The sequence below is a fragment of the Ursus maritimus genome, unplaced genomic scaffold (assembly GCF_017311325.1).
Source record: "Ursus maritimus isolate PB19 unplaced genomic scaffold, ASM1731132v1 scaffold_23, whole genome shotgun sequence".
Lineage (NCBI taxonomy): Eukaryota > Metazoa > Chordata > Mammalia > Carnivora > Ursidae > Ursus > Ursus maritimus.
The window spans coordinates 35,783,142-35,796,514 of NW_024424786.1; the positions used below are offsets into that span (position 1 = coordinate 35,783,142).

A 13,373-nucleotide genomic window follows, 5' to 3' on the forward strand; every position below is an offset into this window, starting at 1 on the left:
AAAGAAAACGTTACAAAAGTTAGCTTCTACTCCTGGACGAGACGATTGCTAATTTTTTTTTTTTTAAGATTTTATTTATTTATTTTTGTGAGAGAGACAGATACAGAGACAGAGAGAGCGCGAGCATGAGCAGGGGAGGGACTGAGGAAGAGGGAGAAGCATACTCCCTGCTGAGCAGGGAACCCGATGCGGGACTTGATCCCAGGGACCCTGGGATCATGACCTGAGCCGAAGGCAGACGCTTAACTGACTGAGCCACACAGGTGCCCCTTGATTGCTAATTATTGATTCAGTTATATATCAGGCCAGGATTCTGGTTCCTTCTCTGACACTGGACAGTTGTGTTCTGGACCGGAGTGCTCATGATGGGGGCTGACTGGGGCTGTGAGTGTTTCTGCCTTTCAAGGTTCAGAGCCAACTTAGGGCTCTCAACCACAGAATGAAGCAAGTGTGTGTGTGCTTCTGTCAGGGAGAAGATGTTCATTCATTCATTCATTCTCTTATGCATTCCACAAATGTTTATTGAGCCCTCATGTGTGCCAGACCCTATATTACCCACTGGGTATAGAGAAATGTGAACAAAAGAGACACTATCTTTCCATCCGCCCCCCCAAAAGAGTTAGCTTCTAAATTCACTATTTGGAATTAAAGATGACTTTACTACTTAAAAAATAACTATAAAAACAGGTTAGGTTCCCAGGCTAGCCCATAAAGCTTACTTTAGCTTTACAATCCAGCAATCTCGCTGAACAAGCCTGCATATCATTAGCCTGAGTTCTGAATCCAGAGAACAGAGGGAGGAGGAAAACAATTCCCTTTCTATTGACTAGGGCTGGCCTCGAGCAATATTTCAGTTAAAACAAATAAACAAAACCACTTCTCTTTCCTGTGGTCCCAAACCCTTTTCCTGCACTTTTGTCCAACCTCCTACCCACCAATCTCTGAGCCACATAGTACCCTAATATTTATTGCCCTCCCAATTGTGAAGTGTCTTGTAATTTTTACTATAACAAACTTTAAAAAGGAAAAAAAATTTACCTGAGATGCCATTATTCAAAGATAACCATTTTATTTTCATGTTTATTTCTATGCATTTATACATTGAAAAAATGAAAAACAGGCTAAAGCCTGCTTTGTCTCTGAGAAATATACCCAGCATTTCTCTGAAAATTTCCCAGTGAACGCAAAGACACCAGATCAACAACAGAACACCCCTCTTTTGGGGGGCGCCTGGGTGGCTCCGTCAGTAAGCATCTGCCTTCGGCTCAGGTCATGACCTCGGGGTCTTGGGATGGAGGCCCACATTGGGCTCTCCACTCAGTGGGGCATCTGCTTCTCCCTCTCAGTCTCCCTTTGTGCGTTCTCTCCCTCTCTCGCCAATAAATAATAGAATAAAACTTAAAAAAAAAAAAAAAAAAGAACACTCCTTTTTTGGGACGTAGGATCTAACCGGCTTCAACTACAACAGGGCACCATATTCCAAAACCATATTCTTGATGCTGAGAGACACTAAGAGAAAAACAGTAGAAGAAAAAATGCACACAGAGGGGTAATGGACTAACACAGCTCAAATCCTGAAGAGTCTTTTTTACAGAAGGTACTTAGAAACTACGCCAACAGGGCGCCTGGGTAGCGCAGCGATTAAGCGTCTGCCTTCGGCTCAGGGCGTGATCCCAGCGTTCTGGGATCGAGTCCCACATCGGGCTCCTCCGCTGGGAGCCTGCTTCTTCCTCTCCCACTCCCCCTGCTTGTGTTCCCTCTCTCGCTGGCTGTCTCTATCTCTGTCGAATAAATAAATAAAAATCTTTAAAAAAAAAAAAAAAAGAAACTACGCCAACAAAATCTCTCATTGGCAGAATTTCAGGCAACACGAAGGAACGCTTCCATGTGTGTTGAGGAACACGAGACGGGCAGTGCGTTTCAGTGGGCTACAAGACATATGCGCACAGCCTGGGCCTGCAATCAGTGCATCCTTAAGCCCTCGCTGTTCTTCCCACACATGCAGCCCTGGCCCCCAACCACTGTTCCAGGAACCAGAGTGTCTCTAAATGTGCCAAGCTTTTCATATTGGTCATTTTACCAGCCAGAGGCCCAACAGGGAAACAAATGAACCTGCAAATTTAAAGCAGAAGGAAGGAGGGAATTCATTACACGGCTGATGGAGACTTAGGTGGCCGAAAAGGACAACCTGGAGATCACAAGAGCAGGAGGCCCTGAACGGGGCCGGAGGAACAAAGAGAAGCAGCGGTGGAACCATGGCCCAGAGGCCAGAGGCACCCAGCAGAAGCTGAAGCCTCAGGGGGCCTGTCCAGTGGAAACCAGCGCCACCCAGCCACCGTCAAAGCACTGCCCAGGAGAATGTTTGGCCAGGGTCCCTCCCTTCCTCTCCCCCCCACCCCCAGAACTCCTACTGGTGCCTTGCACTGGTGGAGCGCAGCCAGCCGCCAAGGCACAGAACCTGAGAACGGCCTGGAGGAACCAGCTCTCCGGTGACGCCCCACAGGGCAGGCAAAGGGCGAGGACTAGAGCTTCGGGCAAACAGGTACAGGACTGCTGCACGCCCCTAGCAGCAATGTCAACAAGGAACTAATGGTAAAGGAGACAGAGAGGTCACCTAGACGCAGAAGTTATTCTAAGCAGGAACTGCATTTCTGAGGCTGCGATGACCCTCCTTTCCAGCCCACCTTCCCACTACTTTCTGCAAGGCACCAGAAAAGTGGGGTGGCTTTCCAGGCCCCCAGTAAACCAATTATTTTGTGTGTCTCGAGGGTGCTAACTCATGGCCTTTTCTTGTCTGGAGGTCAACACTTTCCTAACAAAAATCCTACACACTTACATAAAAATCAATTTGTTTTCTAAGACCCAGTTAATTAATTACTTCAACATTTGCTAACTGGTATCTATGTGCCAGGCACTGGCTAAGCATCAAAGATATGAAGACCAGGAAGACACAGTCTCTACCCATGAGGAACACAGACTGTGGAGAAGCAGAAGCCACATGCTGGCCCGTAAGACCCAAGAGGGGAGGAGAATACTTTCTGTATTTCTGTATGCTACCCCCCACTCTCCGTTCTTCCTTTCTTCTGCAAGAAATAGAACCCCCCGATGTTTAAGTAGGCCACGCCACTGGCAGTCTTCCTTGCCAGCTGTGGCCATCTACTGAAGTTCTGGCCAAAGAGACTGAAGTGAAACTAGTGTATGCAATTTCCAGGAAGCACTCTTCACAGGCAGGGCATGGCCTTCTCTTTCCTCCTTCCTGCTGACTGGACCCTGATGGTCCCACCTGGAGCAGCCACTTCAGACCTAGGAACTGAGGCCACAGGGAGTGGAGCAACAAGACAGAAAGGAGCCTGGTCCTGAGAGCGTGGAGTATGGTCCCAGCCCTGGATCCCCTACTTCTGGACTTTAACAGGAGAATGAGTTAAGCTAATATTTGTTTAAGGTAGGGATTGGCCAGCTTTTTCCGTAAAAGGTTTGATAGTAAATATTTATATGGCCCTCAAAGCCTACATATTTACTATCCCATATGACACTGCCATATGGCCTCCGCCACAGCTACTCAACACCGCTGCTGTGGGATGAAAGCAGCCACGGACAATACACACATGAACGAGCATCACTGTGTTCCAATACAACTTGAGGGATGCTAACATCTACATTTTATGCAATTTTCTCATCACAAAATAGTATCCTCTTTTTTATACTTTTGAAATATTTAAAAATAAAAAAACTATTCTTAGCTTAGCCTCTTGCAGGCTGCATAGATGGCAGCCATATTTGGCCTTGAGGCCCACAGTTTGCTTACCCTGGGTTTAGACAAATAGATTTTGGATGTTTCTTTCAATTGATCCTATATGTAACTGATACACTGGTACAACACCAGGCAGACAGTAGACAATCAGTAAATGCCTGTGTAATGACTAAGCAATGGAACCTGTTGGAACGCAAGGGACAGCCATCTCACCCTGACCAGATGCATGGGTGAAAGCTTGCTAACAGACATTAAGCTAAGCTGAATCCTCGAGGCGATCAGCCACGGGAAAAGAAAAGCAGCATGGGTGCGTGGGAAGCTCATGAAAGTTGGGGCAGAAAGAGCAGTCTGTGCAAATGCCCTGAGGGGGAAAAACCGAGATGCCTCTGCATACCTGAACATAACTCTGAATGACTAGATCACCAGTGTGGGTGGAGCCCGGTCCAAGGGAGGAAGTAACAGGCCCACTAAGGAATCTGGACTACCCTCAAAGCAAAAAAGGACCCGGTTAAGGATTTTAGGCTAAGGAGTGACATGACGACATTTGTAATTTTAAAAATGTCATTTTGGCAACAGTGTGGACAGATGGGAGAAGGGCAGTGCGGGAGGCAGGGAGGTCAGCCCAAACACAGACTTCACCATGGAGATGGTCCCCATCTTCCCAGATGGAACGGACTGTTTTTGTTCTGTGCTTCCCAAGCCTGTGTATGGCTGGTACTTCCCATAACGCTACCTGTTTTCCTGTCTGTCTCTTTTAAACTACATGCTTTTTGAAACCAGGAACTGTGCTGTATTTATCCCTGCATGCCCTCAGCACGTCGAGCTTAGGAATCTGCTCATAAATAACTGTCCTAAACGAATGCATCTGATTCGAAGTGATCTGGAGACACCAGATCCACAGACTACATTAAAGCAGCTAATTTAAGGGACAGTTCTGGACTGGAAGGGTAACAAAGACCATGCCATGCACGAGCTGCCTCTCAGGTGCACGGGGCTGTCATAGCAGCACTCTTCCCGCCGCGGCCTGAGGGGCCCTCCTGGCAGAGCCCGGGTGTGCAAGAGCCTCACCGGCATGGGGATCTTTGAGAGTTCTTTTCCAATGCAGTTCTTCATGATGCTCCATAAATTGAGGCTATAGTTTGGCTTGTATGGTATTCTAGTTCTCTTCTCCTTCTTGGTCTCTTCCAGCTGATGCTTGTACTACGGGCAAAAACAAAGCCATTCAATCACCCACAAAGAACAGAAAAGCCGGTATTTATAAGCTTCCCTTCCCCCATATTAAGAAAGAATCAGTATTTTCTGTTTCTCATAGGGCTTTACAGGCAAATCCTTGGGATTCACGGCCACATCCCTCACCGATGGCTCCCACACGTGAGTCACCTGTTCATCCAGGCTGATGTCACTGCTGGCTCCGCTGATGTTGCTGCCAGTGCGTCTACACAGGTGGGAAACATAGGAGAAATAGAACAAGGGTCAACAACCAGAGTTTGGTCCTCACCAGGTCTCTGCAAAGCGGAATGCAAAGCGCACCACACAAACTTAGCACCAGGCGACCGGATGATAACACTTAGATTAGAATATGCATGAATTTAAACATCTCTCGAGAACTTGTTCATGGAAAAAAGCTGAGAGTTTTCCACTCATTTAAGGAAGAGTCCAGATCTTAGTTAACACTGACAACTACGATAGTCCCACTGAAACATTTCTCAACTTTGGTGGTCTGATGTGTTCATTCTGGGGGGAGTCAAGGACAACTTACTTGTGGCCCGAATTTTCGGGCATGGTGATGATCTCAGGAGCATCAAAAAACTCATTCTCCTCATCCTCATCACTCATGTCTCCTTTGCCAGAGCAGCACTGATCTGCAAGGAGAAGGCGGCCTTGTTTACTTTGGCTCAATTTACCAAAACCTGGCCCAGCAGGATCTTGACCACACTAACTACCAACACAGCAACACAGGGGAGAGAGCAGGGGCAGAGCCAGAAGTAAACAGCTCCGATTCCCTGGCACAGCAGTCACTGATCCGGGAGAGTCTGCAGGTCTATCAATGGCAGCAGACCACCTGGCTCACATCTGAACAGACCACCCAGGAGCCAAGCGACTTACCTTTTCCAGAACCAGCACTGCCGGGAGTGTTTGCCGGCAGCACGGTGGCCCCCCGGAAGGCCCTCTCCAGGTGATTATGTTGCTTCGCCAGCTGCTCCAGGGTCTCTTCCAGCCGGATACGCTGGTCTCTTTCATACTGAAGGGACTTCTGCCATTTTTTACTATGGGTCTGGGCTAACATGAGGAAATCTCTGCAGGCCTGTATGGAGAAAGAGTTATGCTCAACTCAACTAGTCAGAGATTTCACTCAGGCCCCTGTATGCCCATTAAGTAACATAGTCTAGGAACTTTAGGAAATTACGCAAAAGACTCCTTTTTATTCCACAGTATCTGGGACAGCCAGCTCCGTGATGCCATCAAGGTCAACCCCAGAAAAAAAACTGAACATGGTTGTCATGGTTCCTTTATATATTCCTGTCATGAGGACCAAACAAATGCCAAGTGAGCAGTAAACCTAGACTAGGTATTTGTGGCAACATCGCAAAGGGCAGCTAGGTGAACTGAACCAAAAGAAGCAATCTACTGACTAAAAGAAAGAGGAGGACTAGCAGAGGATAACTGCTTTCAACACCTTCCTGAGCACACTTAGGTCACCTAAAGCTGAGGAATTCAGATACTGAGAAAAGGGAATCTGCCCCGAATTAGATCAAAAAGTGCAAAAGTAACTGGTTATTCTGGGCACGAAGAGAAACAACTAACCTTAAAAACTAGAAACCTACGTAAGGCATCAAAGAAGGGATCTACAGACGAAACACAGACCTGATCATATTAGCCCCTTTACTGGCTCCCCACTGGGAACCTAACTATTGGGTTGAACGTCAAGGGCCCTTCAGATGTGGCCACCACCTGCCCTGTATCCTCCTCCCCAGGCAGCTGGACCCACCCCTGTACCCGACAGTGGAGCCACACTGACCTGCTCACCATGTCTTGGACACATTTCTTTCAGGCCTGCCTACCACACACATATGCTGGTTGCTTTGCCAGGAATGCCTTTTCCTACCCACTTCCTCAACTTGGCCAAGTCCTCTTCATTCTTTAAGATCTGTGGCAAATGTTACCTCTTCTGTGATGATTTCCTAAGCAGCCAATCTCTCTTCTGCATTTCCATAGCACTTTGCACACACTTCTGTTTTATACCGTCCACAGTGGTATTGTGACTGATTTTCTGTCTCTCCAGGTGGATTATGAGCAACTTGAAGACACCATTTATATCTTATTTAGATACATAACTCCAGCTCCTAACTTAGTTGCTTTGTACATTGTAGGAGCCTAATAAAGTTTGCTTAATAAATAAGGAAGGAAGGAAGCAACGTAAGTTTAAAAGTCTATGCCCTGTTATGGAGAAACTAAAAAGTAAACAGGGGCACCTGGGTGGTTCAGTCAGTTAGGCGTCTGCCTTTGGCTCAGGTCGTGATCCCAGGGTCCTGGGATCAAGCCCTGCATAGGGCTCCCTGCTCAGCGGGGAGCCTGCTTCTCCCTCTCCTGCTCCCCCTGCTTGTGTTCTCTCTCTCTAGAATAAATAAGTAAAATCTTAAAAATAAAATAAAAAAATAAAAGGTAAACAGAATATCTACTCCCACGGTTTCGACATTTGCCTATAGGCTAATGACAATGAAATCAGTAATTCCAGCTCGAATACATGGAGACAGGATATCCAATTGTCTATCCAATGGTTCAAAGTAATTTCAAAATCATTGAGTCCCAGAATGAACTCACCACGTTCCCTTTCTGACTCTGCTTCTCCCTTTGGCGTTTGTTCTTCACACCAAGAACAGTACCAGGGCCCTTCCGCCTGACCAAGCCAGGAAACTAGGAGGCACCTTTGATCTTACTTTTTCTTCCCTCCCCACTTCCGATTATCAAGTCCTATTGATTCTTCTTTAAGAATTATTTCTGGGATCTGTGTACACACGTCTTTCCACCCTCCATACTCAGAGGAGTCCCATTGTTGGGGCTCTAATCACAGCTGCATCCCACTGCCTAGCTATGGAATTTGGGACGAGTTATTTATTTAACCAATCTGTGCCTCACTGTAAACAACCACCACAGCAACTATCTCAAAGAGCTGTCGCTTTACATCTAAAGCACTTAGAAATCTGAGGCTCACAGTAAGCACTCAATAAGGTGTTAGCTATTACAGTTAAGCCTGCATCAAAATCGCCTTATCCTCTTCTAATCCACTCTACCAAGCCCATTTAGTAGGATCTGCACCCCATCCCCTCCCCCACACTTAATCCCTGGCCAGCCTTATCTCTAGCTACTTCCTTGTTCTAACAGTCAATTAGTAGTTTGCAGACTTTCCGAGAGAAGGAAGGGATCCGCATAAGCTACACCCCTACCTAGATCAGTTTTTCTCCCTCACTTTTAAGAATACTGATCATAACGAAAGTTTGGTGACAGGCAATTATGTGTCCGGCACTTCACTGAACCCTTTACGTTAATTAATAGAAGCCTTTCAACAATCCTTTGAGCAGCTCCTAGTATCATCACCACTTAGAGAAAAGGAATTGAGTTCACAGAGGAAGCAGGTTATGTAGATAGCTAAGGCAGTTGGACTTCAGGCCCCCAAGCTCTATACTGCCTTTTTTCACAGGGAGAGTCTTTCTGGTCTTTCAGAATTTAGTTGAGGAGTTACCTTCCCTAACCTTCCTGGTCTGAGCTAAACACCTCCAATTATCCTACACATACCATAGCAGCCCGTGGTCTATCATGACACTTAGCACACCCTATAATGATCCATTCACTTCTCTGTCCCCTTACTAGAGAATGACCTCCCTGAGGGCGGGGGCCATATCCACATTTGTTTTATATCCCCTAGCACAGTGCCTAGAGCACAGATGGTGCTCAACGGATGTTTCCTGAATAAGCAAATGGATACACGAACAGTATCAGATCTATTTCCCAGGTTAGAATCACTTGGGTCGTAAGAACAGCCATGTCCTAAGCAATCAAGAAACTGAGTGAAATGTATTCTTCCTTTGATAAAACTGCCTGTTTTGAGATGTGAAGTTAGCATGTTAATTTTAAGGCCTTGCCACTATCACCTAAAAGATACCAAGGAAAAAACACAAGGATAAAATACCCATTTCAAGCAACATGCAGTTATGAAGGAGGCATAGGTGGTATGCTGGGGAGAACAGAATGAAAAAACAGAACGTACCCGATTGCCAAAAGATCATTCCCTCTGACACAAACTCTGAACATTTACAACTTGGGGAAGAAGACCTGCCCCAAGGAACAAAGATGAGCATTTTTTTTCAAAAGAAAAATCCAAACTAAGTTTCAGTTTTATGAGAGATTTTTTTATTCAAGAGGTGTTTGATTTAGCTCATTTTTCACACCAGAGGAGAAGAAAACCTGCCATGGAGTAGGGATAAAAGACCGCATTGACCGTCAGGAGACTGCTGTGTCCTGAGTTGTTCCATTTAAAAAGTGTATTTATTTACTATTGGTGAATTGACCTGTGTGATTTATGAGGTTTTTCCGGATCATAAGAGGACCGCAGTCCTCAAAACAGGCGCGCAGTCACTAAGAAGTGGACAGTTTGGAACAAGAGCACACGATTAGACATTAGAAACACAAGCATTCGTGCTGATGGGCACAATGGTCTTGGGAGACAGCTGATCTTCCTGCAGTCCTTAAAGGGACAAAAATAATTAGCCTCTTCTACCTGGTGTGTGAATCAGAGCACTGAAGAAAATGTTCAACATTTCAGAAAATGATATGAAAATCAAGGTGATCACAACTTTCTATTAAGTAACAAAGGCGTTTTAAGTGAGAAAAACTAACTTCTCCCCTGGTCACAAGGAAAGACCTCTGATCTCTAGAAGCCCTGTGAACTAAACTCGTTCAAAGCAGATGTCTTAGTATCACTTCCTGAACAAGGGAAAATCTGGCTCTAGTGAGGTAATTTCATCCCATTTAATTGGACAGGGGAAAAACCAGCATAAGCCTTTTCTCGGAATACTCTTCACTTGCCTTAGGACACATCCTCTGGTGTTCTTCTGTGCAAGTTAACTGCAACGACCCGCCAGGTGAGAATCAGTTACCAGTAGAGGAGAAACGGTGTTGTTTAAAACCATTTCACACCTATCGCCCAGAATCTGAAATACATCCCAACATCCGCCATGCCCTGAGTTTACGTAGAGCCCTGCACCCAAGCAGCTGAAGTATTCCACGCAGCCACCCAAGGCTGGGGTCACAATAAGACAGAGCGTTGGTCCCTTCTTTTTGAAAGCAAAGTACCCAAACTTGAGTATTTTGTCTTATCACCCAGAATTACCCCAAAATCAAGGACTACAGATGGGACTAACTAGTATTATAAAGTTCTCACTGGCACCTGGCCAGCCCCCACTTACCACACTGTAGGCCAGAACACACTAGCAAAGTACGGTAAGACTCCCAACTTGAAGCCCACACACAACAGTGGAAGGGACCCGCGGAGACTGCTCAGATCCAACAGAAGAGGTTAGATAAAAACAAATAAACAAAACCGCAACCCAGAGAAGTTAAGGGACTCAACTAACATCACCATCAGATGTCCTGCTGGCTGCAGAAGCAAGGCTGGGCCTCTGGCCTCCTAACAAATTCCCAAGTTGGAGTGGACTGTTCGAGCAGAGCGTGAAAGTCATTCCATCTGTGCGGCCTGTTCTCTTTCATGCAAAAAACAATGTAACTTAAACCCCCTGAACAGTGAGCGGGACCTATGTTCCCTGCTTTATGAATTGTAATTTTCCCCGGCACTTGGGGAGAATTACATTTTGAAGAGGGAAAGAATGAAAAGGTGACACAGGCGCCAGACGCACTCACGTTGATCATGGCGTTGGATGTTATCCTGAAGAGCGTGGCCCGTTCGTTGACCTGCTTGATCTTCTCATTGCTCTCGGCGGGCAGCCGCAGGGACTCGAGCTCGCTGAGGGAGCGCTGCAGTGCCGTGCCATGCTTGGCTATCAGGTCGTTGCACGTGCTCAGGTCCTCCACTTTGCTGGACAGTGTCCGCAGGGTATTCTGCAGCTCCGTCTTGTCAGTTTGTGAGACAGACTCTTCATCTCCAGACTCATCTGCAGGAGCCAAGAGGTGAGTTACAGGACTCTAGTTATGTGACTCCAGAGCTGACAGAACCCTACCAACTCTGTCCACCCTTTTTTAAAAGATTTTATTTATTTATTTATTTGACAGAGCGAGAGAGAGAGAGAGAGCACAAGCAGGGGGAGCAGCAGAGGGAGAGGGAGAAGCAGGCTCTCCACTGAGCAGGGAGTCCGATGTGAGGCTCGACCCCAGGACCCTGGGATCATGACCTGAGCCAAAGGCAGATGCCCAACCAACTGAGCCACCCAGGTACCCCAATAAATAAAATCTTAAAAAAAACCCAAAACTATAGTCGTCATGTTGTATGTTACATCCCCAGTATTTATTTATCTTATAACTAAAAGTCTGTATCTTTTGTCCACCTACATTCAATTTCCCCACCCTCCCACCCCTGGGCTTCTTCTTAAAGGTGCCAACACTCTGGCCTCACCCCAGAAATTGATTTGGCTGGTGTTGAGGCCAGGCCCAGGAACTTGCATTTTGAATAAGTTGCCCAGGCCATTCTGATGCACACTGAAGTTTGGGAACCAATGGTCCCTGGAAGACAGGATGGAGAATTAAATGTTTCCTGGGATTGGGAATGAATTGTTGAGCCTTATCACTCAAGCTTGAGGGTTCCAATCCAGTCCAAGCTGATCATTACTACAAATCTACCATCATCCATTGGGTAATGGGTGAGCCCTGTATGAAATGGGTTGAGAACTGCAGTCTGGCTCTTTGTAAACAATGTCTAAATCATCAAAAGACTCATTAATTTACCTCTTCCAAAGGAGAGCTCAGGAACTTTGTGATGAACTCATCTGACACTAAAGCCGCCCTTGCACTGAAAGCAATGCAAGGTCTTCTGTTAAATGACCCTCCAATGGTATATCAAATAGAGAGCCATGCTGTACCTCTCACTATCAGTTTTGTACCCATCACTCTGTAACTGCAAAATACTTTTCTAGCAGTGTCACTTCCTTTGAGGGAGCTCACATCAGCACTAAAATCAAAACAAAAGAAATAAGGAAAGACCTTCCCTTATCTGCTAGCTCAAGAGGCAGGATAAAGTCAAAATATAACCTGTTACAAAAAAACTTACAAAGTGGTGAATTTTCCTTTTACTGTTTAATAGATAGTAACTACAATGTGGGAAATGAAAGGGGATAAGAAAAACAAGAGATGAACAAAAGCCAGCAGGTGACCATCCTGGTCAGCTCTGAGTGGACAAGCCCAGTGTGATCAAACTAGCAACAAGTGGGGCAGGGAAAACCCCATCATTTTCCTCGAAGAAAAATCCAAAAGTGTAGACCGCTCTTTTTAGTGATACTCAGGTAGCAAACTGAAGATTTTTCATAGAAAGTATCCCATTTGTTTCTGGCAATCTAGAAAGATTATTTGTTTCAACTCAGAAGATACTTAAGAAAAAAATGCCGGAGAAAAAGAAAGTAAAGATAGAATCTAACTGTGAGTTGTAATAATCTTAAGACAGACCTACTATAAAATATTTTTTCCCCAAAATTTTAATGTAGTCAAATGGCATTAAAAGCCAAAAGGACAACCATTATGCCTCTAGGACAGAGTTTCTCAGCCTCCGGATTACTGATATTTGGGCCCAGCTAACTGTTTGTTGTGAGGGCTGCCCCGTGTGGCCTTCCCGGCCTCTACTCAGTGGATGTCCAAGTACCAGCATCCCTCAGCTACGACCACGGAAACATCTCCAGACACTGTGTGATGACCCCCGCAGGGCAGAACTGCCCCCAGGTGAAAACCACCACGCCGGGAGAAATACTGCATGATGAGGAGAAGCCTGACTCAGTCAGATGGGTGATAATTAACTGACAGTGAGGGATCAAAAAGGTATGTGCCTAGGAGGGGCAAACAGGAAGCTCCCCAGACATGGTGTTCTCTGTTCCCTACCGGATTCTGCCAGCATCTTCACAGCCTTCGCCTTGGCCAGTTCCAGGGCCGTCACCCAGCGCTGCCGTTCCACTTCTGAGCTCGCCTTCAGATGGTAGGTCTGAGCGCCCCCGTTGGAGATGATGAAGTTGCAGGAATCCTCCACGGTGATGTTGGCCGTGGCGAGGTTGATGGTACCACGGCAGGTGTGTCTCATTTCAGCCTTTGACCTGCAATAGTGAGACAAAGACCAGCTAAGTAGAAAGGGGATGGGTGATTTATCCTTCACCGCATAGCTCTGAGCCTTGTGAAAATGCGGCAGCCTTAGGAAACAGCAACGTCTACTATTTCCCTCACACCGCTCCCTAAAATTCCAGAAACAATCGGTAGGGATTTCCTTTCACAGCCATTAAGTGGTGTTTCTGAGTCGGACTATTGCTCTGCTGTTCCTCTCACCCTCGGCTTTTTAGAAACAGCCTTCACAGAAGTGTAACAACATACAATGTTAATTCAGCAATTTTAAGTGTATAATGCAGTGAGTTTTGACAAA

General features: G+C 46.1%; 1 protein-coding gene across 1 annotated transcript in view; it reads right to left on the reverse strand.

Annotated features, from left to right (window-relative positions):
* Nucleotides 1-13,373, reverse strand: part of LOC103666155 (oxysterol binding protein) — a 31,744-nt gene that overhangs the window by 13,802 nt on the left and 4,569 nt on the right. The window contains exons 2-7 of the mRNA XM_008694182.2: nucleotides 12,845-13,053; nucleotides 10,667-10,917; nucleotides 5,858-6,056; nucleotides 5,511-5,613; nucleotides 5,132-5,186; nucleotides 4,820-4,951 (exon numbers count right to left, since the gene is read on the reverse strand). Of these exons, the coding sequence (XP_008692404.2) occupies nucleotides 4,820-4,951; nucleotides 5,132-5,186; nucleotides 5,511-5,613; nucleotides 5,858-6,056; nucleotides 10,667-10,917; nucleotides 12,845-13,053 (949 nt within the window). The remainder of the gene's footprint in view (nucleotides 1-4,819; nucleotides 4,952-5,131; nucleotides 5,187-5,510; nucleotides 5,614-5,857; nucleotides 6,057-10,666; nucleotides 10,918-12,844; nucleotides 13,054-13,373) is intronic.